Source organism: Pongo abelii, chromosome 14 (genome assembly GCF_028885655.2).
Source record: "Pongo abelii isolate AG06213 chromosome 14, NHGRI_mPonAbe1-v2.0_pri, whole genome shotgun sequence".
Lineage (NCBI taxonomy): Eukaryota > Metazoa > Chordata > Mammalia > Primates > Hominidae > Pongo > Pongo abelii.
The window spans coordinates 38091607-38112730 of NC_071999.2; the positions used below are offsets into that span (position 1 = coordinate 38091607).

The 21124-nt window shown below is 39.7% G+C and overlaps 1 protein-coding gene across 7 annotated transcripts in view; it reads right to left on the bottom strand.

The window, feature by feature from the left end:
- STARD13 (StAR related lipid transfer domain containing 13) overlaps window positions 1-21124 on the bottom strand; it is a 249314-nt gene that overhangs the window by 56772 nt on the left and 171418 nt on the right. For all 7 annotated transcript variants that reach the window (XM_024230840.3, XM_024230841.3, XM_024230839.3 and 4 more), the window contains exons 2-3: window positions 7581-7652; window positions 5384-5465 (exon numbers count right to left, since the gene is read on the bottom strand). In XM_024230840.3, the coding sequence (XP_024086608.3) occupies window positions 5384-5465; window positions 7581-7652 (154 nt within the window). The remainder of the gene's footprint in view (window positions 1-5383; window positions 5466-7580; window positions 7653-21124) is intronic.

Genomic DNA, 21124 nt, shown 5'->3' on the forward strand with positions numbered 1-21124 from the left:
AGACTGAAAATGCAAGCTACAGCCTGGCAGAAAATATTTACAAAACACATTTCTGACAAAGGACTCATATCTAGGACATACCCAAACTCTCAAAACTCAACAATAAGAAAAACAATACAATTAAAAATGATCAAAAGAGTTGAATAGATATTTTATAAAAGAAGATGTATGGATGGTAAATAAGCACATATTCAACGTTATTACTCATTAAGAAAGTGCAAATGAGTTAATGCCAGACACCTATTAAAATGTCTAAAAGCAAAACAAAAACTGACAATACTAAGTACTAACAAAGATGTGGAGCAGTAAGGACTCTCATACATTGTCAATGGGAGTACAAGATAGTATTTCACTTTGGAAAAATTTGGTGGCTAATTATAAAGTTAAAATAAACTTATCATATAGACCCCATGATCCCATTCCTAGGATTTTACATCAAAGAAATGAAAACTTAAATGCTCATACAAAAACTTGAATATGAATGTTTAGAGTGCGTTTATAATCACCCAAACTGGCAACAATCAAATGTTCTTCAACTGGCGAATGGATAAACAACTGTAGGACATCCATACAATGCAAGACTATTCAGAAATAGAAAGCAATGAACTATTAAAACACATAGCAACATAAATGAATTTTTATTATTTTATAACTAGTGAAAGAAGCCATACTAAAAAGGCTACATGCTGTTTGATTTCATTGGTATGATATTTTAGCAAAACTATAGGTACAAAAAACAAATCAGTGGTTTGCTAGAGTTTGGGAGTAGGAGTAGAAGCTGCTGACAAGAGGAATAGGGAAATTTTTGGAGTGATGAAACTGTTTTATATCTTTTTTTTTTTTTTGAGACAGAGTCCTGCTCTATTACTTAGGCTGGAGTGCAGTGGCACAACCTTGGCTCACTTCAACCTCTGCCTCTTGGGCTCAAGTGATCCTCCCAATCCAGCCTCCCAAGTAGCTGGAACTACAGATGTGTGCCACCATGCCCAGCTAATTTTTGTATTTTTGGTAGGGATGGTGTCTCACTGTGTTGCCCAGGCTGGTCTCAAACTCCTGGGCCCAAGAGATCCACCCACCTCAGCCTCCCAAAGTGCTGGGATTACAGGCATGAGCCACAACACCTGGTCTGCTCTATATGTTGAGTGTGGTGGTGGTTATAACAACTTGGAGGCATTTGTCAAAGCTCTAAGACCTATTTACTGAAAATAGTCAATTTTACTTTATATATATGTATTAGCCCGTTTTCACACTGCTGATAAAGACATACCCGAGACTGGAAAGAAAAAGAGGTTTAATTGGACTTAGTCCAGTTCCACATGTCTGGGGAGGCCTCAGGATCATGGTGGGAGGAAAAAGGACCTTCTTACATGGTGGTGACAAGAGAAAATGAGGAAGATGCAAAAGCGGAAACCCCTGATAAAACCGTCAGATTTCGTGAGACTCATTCACTACCACAAGAACAGTATGGGGGAAAATGCCCCCCATGATTCAAATTATCTCCCACAGGGTCCCTCCTATAACATGTGGGAATTATGGGAACACAATTCAAGATGAGATTTGGGTGGGGACACAGGGCCAAACCGTATCATTCCACCTCTTGCCCCTCCAAATCTCATGTCCTCACATTTCAAAACCAATCATGCCTTCCCAACAGTCCCCCAAAGTCTTAACTCATTCCAGCATTAACCCAAAAGTCCACAGTCCAAAGTCTCATATGAGACAAGGCAAGTCCCTTCTGCCTATGAGCCTGTAAAATCAAAAGCAAGCCAGTTACTTCCTAGATACAATGGAAGTACAGGTATTGGGTAAATACACCCATTCCAAATGGGAGAAATTGGCCAAAACAAAGGGGTTACAGGGACCATGCAAGTCCAAAATCCAGTGGGGGAGTCAAATTCTAAAGCTCCAGAATGATCTCCTTTGACTCCATGTCTCACATCCAGGTCACCCTGATGCAAGAAGTAGGTTCTCGTAGTCTTGGGCAGCTCCACCCCGATGGCTTTGCAGGGTATAGCCCCCCTCCTGGCTTTTATGGGCTGGCGTTGAGTGTCTGTGGCTTTTCCAGTTGCACAGTGCAAGCTGTCGGTGGATCTACCATTCTGGGGTCTGGAGGAGGGTGGCCCTCTTCTCACAGCTCCACGAGGCAGTGCCCCAGTAGGGACTCTGTGGGGGCTCCAACCCCACATTTCCCTTCTGCATTGCCCTAGCAGAGGTTCTCCAGGAGAACCCCACCCCTGCAGCAAACTTTTGCCTGGGCATCCAGGTGTTTCCATACATCTTCTGCAATCTAGGTGGAGGTTCCCAAACCTCAACTCTTGACTTCTGTGCACCTGCAGGCTCAACACCATGTGGAAGCTACCAAGGTTTGGGGCTTGCACTCTCTGAAACCATGGGCCAAGCTAAACCTTGGCCTCTTCCTTTTAGCAACGGCTGGAGCAGCCAAGACACAGGGCACCAAGTGCCTAGGCTGCAAACAGATGAGGACCCTGGGCCTGGCCCATGAAACCAGTTTTTCCTCCTAGGCTTCCAGGTCTATGATTGGAGGGACTGCTGTGAAGACCTATGACATGTCCTGGAGACATTTTCCCCATTGTCTTGGGGATTGCCATTTGGCTCCTTGTTACTTCTGCAAATTTCTTCAGCCAGCTTGAATTTCTCCTCAAAAAATGTGTTTTTCTTTTCTACTGCATCGTCAGGCTGCAAATTTTCTGAACTTTTATGCTCTGTTTCCTTTTTAAAATGGAATGCCTTTAACAGCACCCAAGTCACCTCTTGAATGCTTTGTTTGCTGCTTAGAAATTTCTTCTGCCAGATACCCTAAATCATCTCTCTCAAGGGCAGGGGCAAAATGCCACCAGTCTCTTTGCTAAAACATAACAAGAGTCACCTTTGCTCCTGTTCCCAAGAAGTTCCTCATCTCCATCTGAGACCACCTCAACCTGAACTTTATTATTCATATCACAATCAGCATTTTTTTTTCAAAGCCATTCAACAAGTTTCTAGGAGGTTCCAAACTTTCCCACATTTTCCTGTCTTCTTCTGAGCCTTCCACACTCTTCCAACTTCTGCCTGATACCCAGTTCCAAAGTTGCTTCCATATTTTCAGGTATCTTTTCCGCAACACCCGACTCCTGGTACCAATTTACTGTATTAGTCCATGTTCACACTGCTGATAAAGACATACTCAAGACTGGGAAGAAAAAGAGGTTTACTTGGACTTACAGTTCCACACGGCTGGGGAGGCCTCAGAATCATGGTGGGAGGCAAAAGGCCCTTCTTACATGGTGGTGGCAAAAGAAAATGAAGAAGATGCAAAAGCGGAAAGATGTGATAAAACCATCAGATCTCATGAGACATATTCACTACCATGAGAACAGTATGGAGGAACCCCCACCCCGTGATTCAAATTATCTCTCACCAGGTCCCTCCCATAACACGTGGGAATTATGGCAATACAATTCAAGATAAGATTTGGGTGGGGACACAGAGCCAAACCATATCAATATGTTATACCTCAGCTGGGCTCAGTGGCTCACACCTGTAATCCCAGCACTTTGGGAGGCTGAGGTGAGTGGATCACTTGAGGCCAGGAGGAGTTTGAGACCAACCTGGCCAACATGGTGAAACCCCATCTCTACTAAAAATACAAAAATTAGCCAGGTGTGGTGGCATGTGCCTGTAGTCCCAGCTACTCTAGAGGCTGTGGCAGGAGAATCATTTGAACCCAGCAGGTAAAGCTTGCAGTGAACTGAGATTGTACCACTGTACTCCAGCCTGGGTGACAGAGCAAGACTGTCTCAAAAAAAAAAAAAAATACACACACATATATATACTCAATGAAAACATTTCAAAAATTCAGTGGGAAAAAAATAATATATAATTTTTCAAATATTAAAAAAAGCCAACTAGCAAAAAAATACATAGTTAAAACTGAGAGAGAAAACTCAGGACGAAGTGCTGGCTGCATGACTCTGAGTGGAGTGAATGCTTATGAGGAGGAATCTGCTGCTGCTTGGTGTGTACCTTAGACATGCAGAAGGGGAAACACTGTTTTTTCCAATTCATTACCTTTACAGAATCACAACCAAATCATCCATTCACTTCATAAGCTCTCATAAATGGCATTTTGAGTTTGTTTGTTTTCTCATCCAAATAGCTTGGTCCTGTCATTTATGATTTGAAGAGTTCTTTGCTCTTCCACCCATGTAAGCAAGCCCACAGTATTATTTTCTTGAACATTCAGAGATCATTTCTTAACACAAACCTATTTTCTCTTCTTATAGAAAACACAGAGTGACTGGTTTGTGACACAAAAATATATCATGTATATATGTCTGAAGATTCAGCTAACCTAGGATTAGGTAATTTACACACTATTTAATGTGCGTTGATCTCTCCCGTCTTTATAAGTTTTGCTAATCATTACTTTCCCTTTAAACTACTACCTTATTTATGTCAAGTGCAGAATATACTAGAAAGAACATTGGATTTAGCATTAGGAATACTGGGTTTTAAGGTCATTTTGGCCTTAAACTAGCTGTATGGCCTTCGTAAAATGACTCATCTCCTGTAACTAATCCTTATCTTCAGCTCTGACCTCTCTTCAGGGCTTTAATTATGAAACTTCAAATTCCTACAGACACATACCACATCTCAGGCAGCATTTAATTCTTCAGGAATATAGCTTCTCCTGGATCTTTTATTATTACCCAAATTATAATTGTTATTTGTTCAGATATTCATACCTCATTTCTTCAACTGAGTTTCTTCAACAAGATAATTCGTTGTTTTAAGGGGAAGAAATTATCCATATATACATCTTTGTCTCTTTACACTATCTATCACAAAATAATAGCTTAAATAGGCCAGTTTGGTGCTACAATTACTTGAGTTTATACATACAGGTTTGAGGAGATAATCACTTGACTTTGCAAAGAATACAGCCAAGTTTGACCTACTCGTAGTTTTTCAGAGCCTTCCCTGACCACACATGCTGAGCCTGCTCATGCTGCTTCCCTCCACTGACCCATCCACGCCCCCCAATCACCGTCTACATCCCCATGTTGTTTTAGCTTGACCATGGCATTTACACTTTCTGAAATAAACTTTCCCCCTCCTTCTTTCTTTTTCTTACTCTCTCTCTCTCCTTTCTCTGTCATTTTCCTAATCTAGTGTCCAAAGGCCCCTACTAGGATTTAAGCTCCATGAAAACACAAACTGATCATGCTCATTAAAAGTAGTACATTTAGAACCTGCACCCGGGTCAGGCACACGGTAGGCACTCAATGAATACTTGCCAAATAGCTGAACTCGTCCTTCAGTATAGTGATGCCTGTTGCAGACTGAACAGTGGAAAGAAACAAAAATACTTCACATGGTTTACCTGCAAAGAGGTTCTACAAGGTCCTTTTCAAGAAAATCATGATCATTCTTGACAGCCACAATGTTGATGGGAAATTGTGAATCTGAGAGAGAAAGAGAGACAAAGAAGTTGATGTACTTTGTTTTATCTGAATGAGCACCAACATATTCAGACCTTCAAGGTCTGTAAAAGCCACTGATTTTAATAGCAGTGACTGCCCATCATCATTGTTGGGAATGTTTAAGAGAGCAAACAATTGCTATCACTGTAAATGCTTTTAGGAGTACAATATAAGTGCGAAATATGAGGATAGTCAAGAGCTTGACCTTGGATGGGACTGAACACTAAGTACCTGCATTTTTCTAGCTCATCCTTACTACAGTCTTAGGTGGATGTGGCCTCAGAGAAGAGCTTTTGCACTTTCACCATCCACCTAACACGTAGGTCTCTGGCGTCCGTCTTGATGGTTTCATGAAATACTTAATTTGGCAGATTTTTTTTTCCTTCAAAAAGGAAATTTCCAAAAATACCCAAAGTTCTATCATCTGAAATTTTTTTTAGTAGCAAAATCTTTATCACTCTGGAGTATCAGAAAAATACTCAAATTGATTCTATCCAAAAAGAATAATTCGAACACTACTTCTCTCCAATAGACAATTCACGCCAGCTTTGAAGGTCACAGGCAATATTCAGAACATGGTGTGAATTCTGGGTACCTCGTTCATGGAGGTAGCAATCTGCAGCTCATTGGAATAGAGGGCATAGCCAAATCTAACCATGCTGGGTCACTATCATTGTCTTGCCACTTTTTCCTTTATCTCATCTTATATTTTGTGCTGTCTACACTTGCCAATCATGATAAATCTAAGGGTATCTAAATCTTAGCATGAGTTGGAAACAGAAATAATTCCCCTTCTGGTGAAAAAAATCATGTGAGTGACTTACAGATGGTTCCAGAGTGAAGCTGTCTTGCTTGGCTAGTGAGGGAGGGAGGGAGACACTTGTGATTTTTTTCGTGGAAGGCTGCCTCTTGCCAGCTGCGCTCCTTCCTAGGGTCTGGTTTGAGGCTCCTCTCTCCTCCTGGGCTCTGGCACTCTCTTCCTTGGCCTGTCCCTTTGGGCTCATGGTAGTGACAGCTCTGCCACTACAAGCCCCGGGCTCTTGCACTGTGCACTGTTCCTCGTGGCCATCCCCTGTCCTGCCTGCACCTTTGCAATGAGCACTGTTAGAAACAAATCCTCTGCAAATGGCCTTGAGCCTGCCACCTGCTCATTGTTGGGGTCCTGACTAGTTCACTACTAGATAAGGACAATCCGAGAAGTTAAAAGCTTTGGTTATAATTTTAGTTATAAGGGACATGAGTATGTCTATTAACTGTCAATTAAAGAATCAATGAAAAGGCTGGGCAGCGGCTCATGCCTGTAATCTCAGCACTTTGGGAGGCCGTGATGGGCAAATCACTTGAGGTCAGGAGTTCGAGACCAGCCTGACCCACGTGGTGAAACCCCATCTCTACTAAAAATACAAAAATTGGCCAGGCGTGGTGGTGCCTGCCTGTAATCTCAACTACTTGGGAGGCTGAGGCAGGAAATTGCTTGAACCCAGGAGGCGGAGGTTGCAGTTAGTGGAGATTGTACCACTGCACTCCAGCCTGGGTGGCAGAGCCAGACTCTATCTCAAAAAAAAAAAAAATCAATGAAAGGAAGTACAATGCTAGCAATAAAACACCTTACCTAAAACTCGGAAGAATAACATCTGATTCATGTTATATCTTAACATTTTTCATATAAAGTAAACAGAGTTAAACAGAAATCTCAGGACAATTAATTTTGTGACTTCTAGGAAGTTTATTAACAGTGAGTTCATTGTGATTTCAAGAAAAGTGAGAGTAGTAAAGGAAAAACAAGGAGAAAAAGAAGGAAGTGCAGAAAAGCTGCTGATGGCAGAAAGCTGGAAGGAAAACGTCGAGTTGGGGTTTGTGATAAACAGACGGGAATTAGTAGTGGGAAGCAGAAAGCAAAGTAGGCCTGGGAAGTGATACTCATTTCTAAATTGGTATCAGGATAACCCCTGCGCATAGCAAAAAGGCTGAGGGAAAAAGAAAGCAAAGCAAAATGGGCGAGAAAAAAAAATCTGGAAGTCAAAACACACCACAGGATACGTGTGGTTCATTTTGGATTTATTCTCTGTGTAAGAGTGAAGGGAAGGGCTGACGTACCCTCATATAACTGAGCGTATTGCGGGAACCCGGCAGCACGGAGCCAGTCACATGCTTCTTTCGCCTCAATTTCTGAAAAACACAAGAGAGAGAAAATTGTGAGTCCCACAGCCGCACCCTAGTACTCTGCCTTCTTAATCATGGAGATACTGGTGAGCTTTGTGCAAGTTATTACAAAGTAAAATTGCTCCAGGTAAGTCTGCATTAAGTAGGCTTACCCAGGAGTGGGTGGAAAACGAGCGGGTAATACAAAGGTCCTTGTTATGTGTCTACTAAGATAATCTTCAATGTAGATCCATAAGTATGTGGATAATAACAAAACCACAGATAATAGAATACAAAGGCTGAGTTTCAGGCAGGGAAAAATGTCTTATTTATACACCAGGGAACCAAGGCACTAGGGGAAAAGAGGACATTCTTCTTTACAATTCTTTTTTTTTTTAATGGAATTTTTTTTTAAGTTCCAAAGATTAGGCTAAAAATGTTTATTCAACATTCCTTTATTCTTTCACTCGGGATAATTTTAAGAAAGACTACAACTAGATTGCCTATGAAAATGTATTTTCTCATGAAAAAAAGGTATTACAAAAATCCAGTGTATTATTGTTTTAAAAATTTCACTAATAGCCTTAATTCCCCATGCATTATAACAAAATGTTCATTAATCAAGCACATTGGAATGATTTCAAGCTGTAGAGTGCGGCATAGAAGAGGAAAGTTGATTATTTGGAATTGAGACTTGAGTTTGATGAGCCTGCCAGAACCTCTGAGGGCCAAGCCCAAGAGGTTGATATGTCCCTTGGGCGACCATTTTTGGTGTGGATGCACCAAGAGCCCACTGGACCACCTGCCTGGGGAAGCTGTGGAGTGAGATAGGAGGAGCCTACAGCATGTGAACCAGGTCACTTTTTGACCTTGTGAATCCTGGATCATTTCCCAACCACAACTCTGTTAGACAAATATGAATCCAAGGGGAAAGAAGTTCATCTGTTGAAAGTCCAGTTTCTCCAAATAAAATTAAACAGCCTATTATCACAAGTCTTTACCAAGGCCCATTTCTCCGCTGTTAGGATGGGTCCCTGTCAGGTCGTTGTATTTGCATTTACTATGATGTTAATTTTTCCCCATAGCCAAAGCTGGAGTGTACAGGGCATTCTTGGGATCACTGCACAGAAATGATCTATGCTAACATCACCCTGGGCCTGCGATTGTACCTCAACATTGAAAGCTCAGTGTCTGTGCAGTAAAATGTTTGATGTGCCAGAGCTATTTGGTATATGTTAGGAAAATAGACCAAAGGCCAGATCTTTCTCAGGCATCACCAGGAAGAGCAAAACCCTACCGCCTAGTTCCACAGATCTGATTAAATCTAGATTGAACTTTGTCATTAAATCCAGGGAAACAGAGCCTGTGGCGGCTCCTGCCCCGGAACGCCTGCCTCTTCTGACATCCCCTAATCTACTGTTACTCCAGGGACTGATGATTTCAAACGCTTGAGATTTGTCTCTGGTGTGAGAGTTTTCCACTTAAGTGTGACCAGCATGTTCCTACTATGTACCCATTCCTGCCATGGACACATGATTCAGAAACATCCAGGGAACCAGCTGGAAAGAAAAGCTATTGAAAGCATTTCTATCAGAAAAGGAGTCTCTGAGATCCAAAACTGCTGTTCAAAACACAGCTTCACTGAATTGAGCTGCATGGGCTAACTTGGGTTTTCCTCTGGGAAGGTACAAAAGGCAATTATTGCATTGCTCAAAAGTTCTATTTAGTACCCAGTTGAGAGTCTATATTTGAAGGTTTCTAGTTTGATAACTACACAAGTATTTCAGAGGAAATAGGAAAACATACATTCTATCTGTAACGTGGAAAATGTGGTGATTTGCTACTGAGTCATGGATAAAGTGCTGCCTAATAGATTTTCAAGCTTCAGATTTGCTTCCCACTTCCATATAATACAGTGGGTAGTAACGAGAAAACACCTAATTTCTAGACATGCTCTAAACCTAATTATGAGTCAGCAAGTCTTGGAGAGAAGCACAGAATACTATATTTTCTCTTGGCATTACATGAATCCTGTGCCTTTTTCTGTTTTATTATTACCTTTACTACAATGAAAATGTAGTGTTCAGCAAGAGAGTCCCAGAAAGCCAGGCCATGAAGAACAAATGGGGAAGACCCACAAGACAGGGGCTCTGCAGCCTAGAAAGCTCAAAGACAGAAAGTGGGAAGTGATCTATGAAAGAGTTCGCACCCCTCCAGCCCAGGGAATGTGGTGAGCTCAGATCCTGAAGATGAAAAGGATAACATGGTGGAGAAGAAGTGGGCAGCCAGGAGTCCTTCTAGAAAACTCCCTTTGGAACATCACATGTTTTCACTAATTTGTGGGATCTAAAAATCAAAATAATTGAACTCATGGACAGAGATTAGAAGGATGGCTACCAGAGGCTGAGAAGGGTAGTGGGGGCTGGAGGAGAGGTGGGGATCATTAATGGGTACAAAAATTAGGAAGAATGAATAAGACCTACTATTTGATAGCACAACAGGGTGACTACAGTCAATAATAACTTATTTGTACATTTTTAAATAACTAAAAGAGTATAATTGGATTGTTTGTAACACAAAGAATAAATGCCCGAGGGGATGAATACCCTATTCTCTATGATGTAATGAGTTCACATTGCACGCCTGTATCAAAATATCTCATGTACCCCATAAATATATACATATGCTTATTATGTCCCCACAAAAATGAAAAATTTAAAAATTTTGAAAACAACACTACTTTTGGAACTTACAGTTCTGGTTGGACAGTGGAATGGGCTGAAGCTAGCCAGGGAAATTTTATTTAAAAGGCTTCTCAGATAATAACTGCATTTCATTTTTTATGACAGCAACATAGATAACGAACTGAAATCCTATTCAGATACATACATGAATAATCAAATTTTAACCAGAACCCAGATAAATCAATCATTCAAATAAGATGATTTTTTGTTTGTTTGTTTTAATGGGCAGGCACTTAAGCTTTTAGGCCTCAGGCTCAAATGACAACAAAACTGCAATGAGTAAATATCATAAATTAGAAGCAGCCCTGTCCCAGCCATGGCAGGTGACTCCTCGTGTAGCATCATTTCCTATACCCAACTTGCCATTCTATTTGCCCAAATGTCTCTCAAACACACACCCTCATTTCATATTCCCCCACCCTAGCTGCAGTCCCAACATCTTGATACCTCAATTTAAGGACAAAGCCAACTCTCATTTACCAGCTAGTGACAAAACAAACCAAATAATCTGGCATAATTAACCCCTATCAAATCTGAGTTCGCCCATCCAGTTGAGGGGGGGAGGGTAAAAAAGCCTTACAATTTTTATTAACTCTTCATGGCCCCTACTAATACCAATCAGCCAAATACTAATGCTTTTCCCCAGGCCCTTCCAGTGGCCAAAATGACTGGAGAATTAAAAAGGAATCATTATTGCCAGTGCCATCATTTCACAAAGATCTACCTAATGAGATTTAAATGACATTTGAGGAGAAAAGTGTGAAAAACTCTTTTTTATTGTGCTCTTGCTAGCCAGCATAATATTATGTAAAAGCATTAAGAGCTATTAAAATCACATTTTGACAGTTTTATTTGTTCTTCATTTGCTACCCTTACCTGCCCCTGTAGCAGCTCCAGGGCTGCAAGGCAAAGCATCAGCTCACTGCAACTGTCTCATGAAAAACCTGAGTGTGGGATGAAACCAGAGAGTGGCCCTGGACAGAAGGGACCACCAATCTCTATGGAGGTTAATGTGCTGCTTTGCTGGTGAAAATCCAATCCATTCAGCTTGGTATTATGAAAGGATTTCAATGGAATTTTTTTTTGTAACTATTCTATGTAATAATTATTTCATTTTACTCTCTGGCAGGTATCTATTTTTGCCTGTCCAACATCCTTCCCTACGTCTTCTGATAACGGAATCTCTTTCTGCAAGGAGCCTCTTCTACACTGTTTATGCAGGGCTGACGCTTCTTGCTTCCAAGCACACACCCTAGCCCTATCACCACCACCCACATAAGGTGACCTGATTCTTAAGAGCACCCCATCCCTGTTAGTCTAAGGAGACCAAAAGTCATTTGGGGGCTGAAATCAACTGGTTGAAAAGGGAGATATCCAGTGTTTCCACTGGTAGCCTGGTCTAGCAAACCTTTTCACTGGTTTACTCAGTAAGTTCAGTGGATGGTATGGTGCTACCCATGCTCTTCAGCCATATATCTGCGATTCCACTTAAGGCAAAGTCACTGGCTTTGCCTCAGTTGCCTTATACATGCTTTGAGCATGATGTGACCACTATCCTCAGACAGACCTAGCAGAGGGAAACTCTTGCTAGCACCTGGGGAGGCACCCACTACTATGGGCATGAGAACAAAGGCACTGTGGAAACAAACCATGGCCCATTGGGTATTCACAACATATTATCATGTTTCTTAATTATACACGCCCGATGTTGAAAACTTCCTAATAGAGAAAGTCACAGTGAATGAAAAAAGTCAACTCTTGCCCCGTTATGAACACCTAATTTTATATATGTTATCTGTCAAAACAGTACTATGCTAATATCTTTAGTTGACTGCTTTTTTCACATAAGAATACATTGCGAATATTTTCTCATATAATTATCTTATTTGTAAAAAAATAGGAAATTTACTTTGTTTCGAGAATGATGCTTATTTTTTAAAGATTTGATTTTTGAGTACTGCCAATTGCATTTCCCTGTAGGAAGATTATAACATCAAGGTAGCCAACAGAAAAGAGTTCAATAGGACCTCACCAGTGTAGACTGATGGTGGAGAAGGCTGGAAGTCTATGGGAGTTAAAAGAGATTTGCAAGCTGTTTCTTTAATGTAGTCTCTTAGCTACAGACAGTCTGTGGACAAGGCTCTGTAGGACCTCAGGCAAGTCAGGAAATGTAGTGAGCACAGCAAATTTGCTGCCCAGGTTTGCAGGCCTCATCTCACGTTACAACCTCATTGTATTTTTAAGCTGGTGTGTCTAGCGTGCTTCTAGCGTGCTTCTAGCGTGCTTGGGAACAGTGTGTTCTCTTGGCTAAGCATTTTAAGTACGTACATTTTGTTTTACGTTTTTCTCAGCATAGCAAATACTTTTTCCATAGCTCACTGAAAGGTATGGGGTATCCTTTCTAAATGACCAAAAATTCAAATGAGGGCCAAATTAAAATTTGTTAACATCAGAAATGTAGCTGGTTAGAATCTGTTCTAATGTGGAAAGTTTATGAAATCATTACATACGAGCTCATGTATTTATGTTGTTCCTACAAATCTCCTTGAATTTCTATGGACAAACTGGCTCCAATTTAAATAGGTCTTCTTTTTTAAATGTTCATTAAAAGTACTTAAGAGAAGTAAGGAAAAGAAAGAGTGTGATCGTCATGGGATTTAAGAAAGCAGGTTTGAGAAGAGTGTTTTGTCTTTTCCTTTAAACTGGCCTATTTGGTGGGCACCCTGTTTCTAAAAGACTACGGGTACCAGCATAGAAGGATGACTCAGCCACCACAAGATGCCTGCAGTGGATGCAATTATCACTATTAAAGTATATCAAAGGTGTTAACATTTCAACGGCTTGTGGTTGTTGGCTTAGGATAATTTATATGTCTAAGGTAGCTTCATTAGTAACTTTACTACTTCAGGAGAATGACTCCTTTGTCTTCAGACAGAATTTCTCTAGTGAAGTCCCTATTTATTGAAGGTGTATTTCTTTGGCCATACATTAAGCCAGTTTTGTTAAAATCAATGCCAGGGTATCCATCCCATCTATATATGGATACCAATGATGCAATCATTAATATTACACAGAACCATACACTACCACCATAATCCTGCCAGGAGGGCTTTATAACCTTAGTCACAGATACAGGAAGGAATGTCAGATTTTTAGTAGTAACAGACTTTGATTTACATCCCATGGTATGGCGTCAGGATATATCTTTTTGCACTTTTAAAATTATATGTTAAGTTGTTTTGATATGTAAAAGACCTTAAATGTATACCAAATATAATTTTTTCCTAATGTTCATAACATTTTCTTTCCATGATTTTCTAAGTTACTAAAAGGAACTAAAATACAGGTTATTTGGAATGAATTTGAGATTATTAATCACTGAATATTCAAAATAGTGGATCAACTTATAAACACCCACTTTATCTATCCATAATTTGAGACAATCTTTTCCTTGATGTGCAATAAAATATCTGACTGTCAGCAAGTATACAACAATAGGTAGAGGAAACCTGGAAGACCCGTATAGAGTGGTCACACCTACCTGTACTCAGACAAGACAGAGACTCTCAGCTCTGTTTATGTGGACTTCTTTCCCAAACGCAAGAGTGAGAGATGTGTTGAGACATAAAATTCCTTCACCAATTCTACACATAAGCCTTGTTTCCTAGGCCTTGAAATATCTTCTGGAAGCTGGATTCATAGCAAATCTAGTCACTTAATTCCTATTAGAGTAAAAGAAGATCGAGCAAATTCTCTACCTAAGTAGAGAATAAACCTAAGTAGGTTTATTCCTCGTCACTCAAGGGTTATTTTTAATCAGTCTTTTTCAGCCTGGTTGGGGAAACCATAGATATTACGACATATGACATATACATAAATCAAATACATGATATATATTTACTGTTAATTTGCCTTAAATATATAATTAACATATATATACTATATAGTCACATGCACTTATGCATTTTTTTCTTTGTATGCCCACAGTGATGCCCTGCCCTTTCTAGCTGCCATGTGCAGTGCTCCTGCAACTAGGAGGCATACCCTTCCCACCTCACTAATGTCGTGCTTGGCCATATGACCCACTTTGGCCAATTAAATGTGAACAGACGTGACCTGTGCTGGTTTCAGAAAAACATCTCAAGAGCCATCCCCTAACCCAACCAGCTTTCCTGCTCTTTTCCCTTTACCATGAGGCTAAGAGATATTCTTTCAGCCTAGGTATTGGAATGATGACACTGGGGACAGAGACACAGCAGACCAGCTGCTGACATGTAATATAAGCAATAAATACACTTGTTTTATGCCACTACAACTTGAGGGGCAATTTGTTCAAGTGGCATAATCTAGCATAAGCTAATGTAACACAGCTGCCAGCTATTCACTCTATAGATGAGGCATATGGAAGGCACTATGGACCTTTATCTCAACCTGAATCTGTTGTTGCATGTCTGTTAGTGTGGTGTAGAGATGCACACAGTCTCAGTAATCATTTCTGCTCCGAATTCTGCTTCTCTGCCTAGAGTGCATGATCTATATGAATTCCAAAAAATGTTGTAAACTATCCTCACATGCATCCATGTGTGTGAATGTGTGCTCATATACACATTTGCACCACAGAAAATCAAAAGTTCCATTGCAAGTGAATGAGGAAACTCATCAGAAATATATTTTCCATGCCTATATTCCCAATAGTATTTAAAAAGAAAAAAATGTTTACAATCCCCATACCCCAGTCAATCTGAGAGAAAAAGAAAGCAGAAAATAGATGCTTTCCCAGCCAAATAGTTTCTGACCAGATTGTTTTGACTCAAGTTTTCCATGAAGCAGAGTAGTTCTTTATTCTCCTCTTTCATTTGGTACAGATTGTTCCAATCAGGCGCTTGTGGTATTTCTCAGGGAGGCTGCATGCATACATCCCCAGCTTTTTGAAGTTGTGGAGCCACTGCCTACCACTAAATCCCAAGAGATTCTTCAAGATGGAGTCAGTTAAGCAACTGAAATGCAAGGCAGGGAACACAGAGTTGACCAGACAATTAGAGAGAGCATCATAATTTGCAAGCATTGGCCAAAACACCTCCACGTTGACCCACCAAGCCAGTAGAGTCTTCAGTAACCCTTCTTGGGACAAGTGCATGAGATTCTGCAGATTGTCTCTCTCTCTCTAATTCAGTTTCTCCAGCTTCTGTAGGAAAGGTGGCGAACAAGAGTCCAGGTTGCTGTCTTGATATTGGGTCTCAGAGCCGAGCTCCAACTTCCACAAAATTTGCCAAATGACCAGTATCAGAAGGGCCTGTGGGTACTCACTCTGTGTCATGCTGATGATTTCTTGCCTGGGGAAGAGCAACTGCTTTGGACAAATCCCACCACCACTAGGAAGTCAGATTTCTTAGCTTTTGACAGGTACTCTTCCATCCTACATTGCTTTAAGATTTTTCTTTTTTAAATGTTAAAAAAAAAAAAAAATGCGTGTTTTTAGGGACGCAAACTCCTCCTGTGTCTGTTTTCAGACATTTCTGAATGTCTAATCTTGTAAGAGGTTATCTGCTGTTTGATTTGCTCAACTCTTTTTTAGCTCTTGGTACTCCAATTACCCAAGAGGATTTCATGATAGCAGGGGAAAACCTTGCCATGTAGGCGAAAGAAGGAGCACAGATTCTGTCACATAAAGTCACTCCAATACTTCTGCAGGCCCTTTTCAATTCCTTTGCTCCTTTTGGGGTTGACATGGCAAGATAGATACAGCTTGGCTGAAGCTTCTGACTCCCTTTGCAAGGCTTTCTGCATGTAACTTCTCAGCAACTGTCATATCTGGATCAATCAAAACTAGTTCTCGCTTAATTTAATTCCAGGAAAAGATTTCCACAGCTCAAGTATAATCCTATTATCTGAGTATACATGAAAACTTGATATTGTATGCATTTTCTTAAAAAATTCCTTGGCACTGGCTCAGAGTGTAAATAAAATATTTACTGGGATTTTTCAACGTGTCTTTGCCAGTTTTCTGGAACTCTTTCTACTTGTCTGCTGAACGTAGGCAACGGCATTGGCGGTGTGAATGATTTTCTAAACATGCATCACTCATTCCAGGAATAAAGATTACATTTAAGAAATGAAATTGTTACTAGGTTTACAGCTATCAATTGATTCATTTTTCCCTATGCTCTTCAAGGCCAAAGATACTGCTGAGCTTAAAAGTCTGCTAAGGGATTTTTATTTGCAGTTCGTTAATAGATATTGACAGTATATATTCCTTATAGAAGGAAATTTAAAATGAGTTCAGGTATTTGAAATAGCTTTACTTGATTTGGGATGGAAGAGATGAAATTCTCCACTGAAGACTTAAAAAACTTAATTCCTATGCTGCAACGCCCTTTTTTCATCAGGCACAGTGATGCATCAATGACTTGTATCATGCTACAATCTAAACACACAGCATACTGAGATTAAAGTTAATTGAGGCATCCCATAAACATGCCACAAATGTAATCCAAAAGGTTAAAAAAGTTACATCAACTATAAAAATGTTTTAAAAGTTTAATGTAATAGAAGTTTACAAATTCTGGAATATTTAAAATTGTATAGCAGATAACTTCAAATTTTAAAGAACTCTTTGGGCCTTTATAATTATCGTTACAAAATCTTAATTGAGGATCTTCATATTTGATGTTTAAAAACAAAGTAGGACACAGCAGAAGTACATGCTATGTAAAGATACATCTATTTCTAAATGTAGGTCTAGGTGGCTACCTTGTCTAATATGAATAGAATTTAATTCCCTGGCTAGCTTTGGGGAATATGACAACTTTTACTAATAAAGTCAGTATGACGGTCTTGGCTAATCTGCCTGCCAAATACTCACTGAATTCAGGTATAAAAAGATCAATTTCTGTAAGAACAGATTTGAATAAGAGATAAAAGCGACTTAAAATTCCTAAATGAAATCTGATTGCAAGAGTAGCAAAATCTAAACCTAAGATTCAAAAAATGCACACACACACTCAAATCAAGGCTAATGTACTAATAGAAGGAAAAAACACAAACCAAATCAGCCATTTAAAAATGCAACCAATCCTTTCAAGACTAAAGTACCAGCAAATGGGCTCTATTGTAAGATTTTGGTGATGCTAGTTACACAATTCTGGCATACTGCAAGGCTGGCAAATCCGTCAAAGTCAACTCAAGGACCAGCTGAGCTAGGGATATCACTGGATTTTAGCAGCATTCATGTCAAACCATGTGATAAACAAGAAGGCTGTCAAATGAAGGCACTATGCTTATTATTTGAAAATCAAATAAATGATTTCAATTTTCTGTTACTAAGCAAAAATATAAGGAAAAAGAAAACGAAAGTGATGGAGGAAGGGAGGAAGGAGGAAGAAAGGGAGGGAGGGAGGGAGGAAGGAAGGAAAAAAGGAAGGAAGGAAGGAAAGGAAGGAAGGAAGGAAGGAAGGAAGGAAGGAAGGAAGGAAGATATTGCCATAATTCTACCACCTAGAGATTGATCAATATTTTGTTGGCATAACATCTCTTGTTCTTTTATTATGAAGATGTGTTCATGTATCTAGGCTAAGTATACTATCTATTTTACATAATCTTTAAATAAAATTGGAATCTGCTTTTGCACTCGACAACGCATTTTGAACATCTTTTTATGTCAACAGATGTCCTTCTCAAACATTCTAGGTGGCTTGAATAACATTTCTACTGACATTACTTTAAAAAGTATCTTCTTTCATCAATTCAGGCTGCCATAATCATGGGTTAAAAATAATAAATCCAGTTCTCTGGAGGCTTTCATTCTAAATAAAGAATTTCACCAGAACGTGCATCCTGGTGAACGTATTTCAGGGACTACTTCTGGGTTGACATTTCTCATGTTATTTCACATTCTGGATTAAGACACATCTCATATGGTTTTGATTTATATTCTCAGCAGACTTCAAAAAGGAAATTCCAAATGGAAGTTTATTCATGTACCAGAACTATGTTTAAATGATGCTACAGGGATATCTTAAACTAACAGGAGCCAGGAAATTCAAAACTAAGGTCCTGGGCCGTATTCCCACCTCTTCCTTCTTGAAAGTCTTAGGTATCTGGAAAGTGGAGATTTTATGTAACGGCTGTTTCACTTGTCTTTGACCTTCTGCATATGTATTTAGACAATTTCAAAGATATATTTTACTTCATGTAATAACTTGGTATTTCCTGGTTGCTGAAGTTTCAGGGTTGTACTCAAAAAACAAAACAAACTAGACCAAATAAAGAAAATCTCCACATCTTGTTTTAATGACTAAATGAATATCTGGAGTCTATGTGACTCCCAAAATTCTTCAAATAATCAAAAGCAAAACACAATCCAAATTTGTAAAACTAGCAAATTTACCAAAAGAGCAGCTCTTTAAGACAAGACTATTTTTGTACTGGGTTCATGTTATCACTTTAAAGAGAGTTTACAATGAAGATACATTCTAATTTCATTTTGTTCTTAACCAATGGCATATCTGTTTCTGGAATAAAGCTCAAGTTTCTACTCTTGTTGAATACATATACTTAGTTTTACAGATTAACTTTTTAAAAAGAACCTGTCAACGTTTTTAGAAAATACTCCTTTATTTGAGGGCATAATTGAAGTAAATGGGCACAAGAGGGGTAAATATGGCATCAAGCAGTTAAGAGGTGAGTCCAAAATTTTGGATTCACCTCTCATTACCTGTGTGACCCTGGGTAGGTTAATTCTAGCATACCTCAGTTTCTTCATCTATAGAATGGGAATAAACAAGACCACCTACCTCAGAGGGTTGCTGTAAAGATTAAATGATTGCATTTCTGTAAAGTACCTGGAGCACAGTATTTGCTACTATTACTAGGGCAGAGGTGCTTATGTTACTTTCTCATATTAGAAAATAGTGGTTCTGATGGATGGTCTCCGATTCTCTTCTCTCAGCTCTCTTCATTTGGCATTCAGAAGTGGAAGGCATTTGTCTTTACTTATTTATTCAACAGACACCTGCTGGGTGCACCTGTTGTGAAAGCCTGCTGGTAGGTGCTGAAGGTGAATGCAAGGCTGTGGGCAGTGGGTCCTACCCTGTAGGTCTCTAAACCAAGCAGGGATAGACAAAGACCCACCCAGGCACTACCACAACCAAAGAAAGCAAAAGCCCTGCAGAACAGGACATTATCTTCCTGGTCTCAGAGCAGGAGGGGGCATTTTGGATAAGATGACCAGGAAAAGCCTTGCAGTTGAGGTGAGATTCAGAAGAAGGCAGAAGAAGGTTAGCCACATGGTTCTGCCATAAACAACCCATCTTCTCCCCCCAGATGAATTTGGAGCTGAGATTCGTGTGAACTCACTGCCTTCTTGGAAGTAGAATCTCACGCTCTTCCCTCTGTGCCTGCAGGAGGTCCTTGGGGTCACATGGCACCCATCAACCTGCCTGGAGATTCTTACATGACAAGTATCTAACATGCAATTCATTTTTTGCAATCCACAGAATGTTTCATCATACTCTTTCTGTTAAATGAAGCTGTATCTCAGGAAGCCATGCTTCACACAATGCAGAGCTCTTTAACAAGATGTAATGAGAGTCATAAATGAGATGTGACACTTTGGATATGTGACATTTGGACACATTCAGAAATATGACACCTTAGGATAATGGCAGTAAGAGCCTTCTCCTAAGCGGCTGTTACTTTTAGGATATAAACACCAGGCTGGGGAAGACAGTCTTGCGATTATGGTTTACAATGTGCTTACCAGTTAATAAGTAAAATATTAGCAATCACATGCCTGATACGTGGGGATCTCAAGGGCAAAGATGTGTTAAAACATAACCAAACACTCCAGGACCTTGGGAAAGAAATCTGTGTCAGACATGTGGGCTTCATTAAGGGAAATGCCTTCAGAAGATTATTTTTCCATGTTATGAGAAAAAATCTCAACAAGTAAGTAAATTGTGAGCAAGGGATATGGGCTTCCTGTGGACTAATGACTGGGAGAAGTTGTGGGTTAATGTGGAGTCCAAGGTCATTGATCTCAAGAGGTCATGAATCTCCCAGGTCGGCTTCCTAAGGTCATTCTCACTATGAAAAACATGCTAGGTGTATATTCAGGGATCTGCTTTGTGAGGAGGTGACAGGGAAAGTAATTCAAATACCTTTCAAATACTTAAATACATTTATATTTAAAAACAAAGGAAGTGTTGCTCTTATGCACGTAATGATTACAATTAATGTTCCATGACTGCTTGAATTATACCTAGTGCCAAATGGAAAATATAGAAATCCGTCCTTGAAACCTTTGTTTCTCCAAAATAAGGAACAAGTAAATATCGACACATAATTTTTTAAAAAATTGAGATGAAGTCTATCTTGCTCAATTTAATGCATAAACTGAGAGCTCTTTACCTGGGGTTTTTAGATATAATTGAGAGGCCTGGGAAACCCTTTGTATGCAAACATTGTTGTGTGTTTTTTGTTTCTCCTGAGGTTACATAGCTTTCATCAAATGTGTGTGTTTATTCTACCTCTAAGGTGCTCTCCTTTAGCCCAAGAAGAAGATAACACTATGCCCCTTGGAGGCCTAAAGTGTATCAGCTTTGTCCTGCTCTGTTCCCCGTGGGCTATCAATTTTTGACTTTGGAATTTGGAGACATAGATATTCTATCTCTGTCTTTCACACAGACACATACACACACACACACGTATATTCATGCACATGGATTCTGTAAATATGTCCTAGGTAAAACTGCAAAC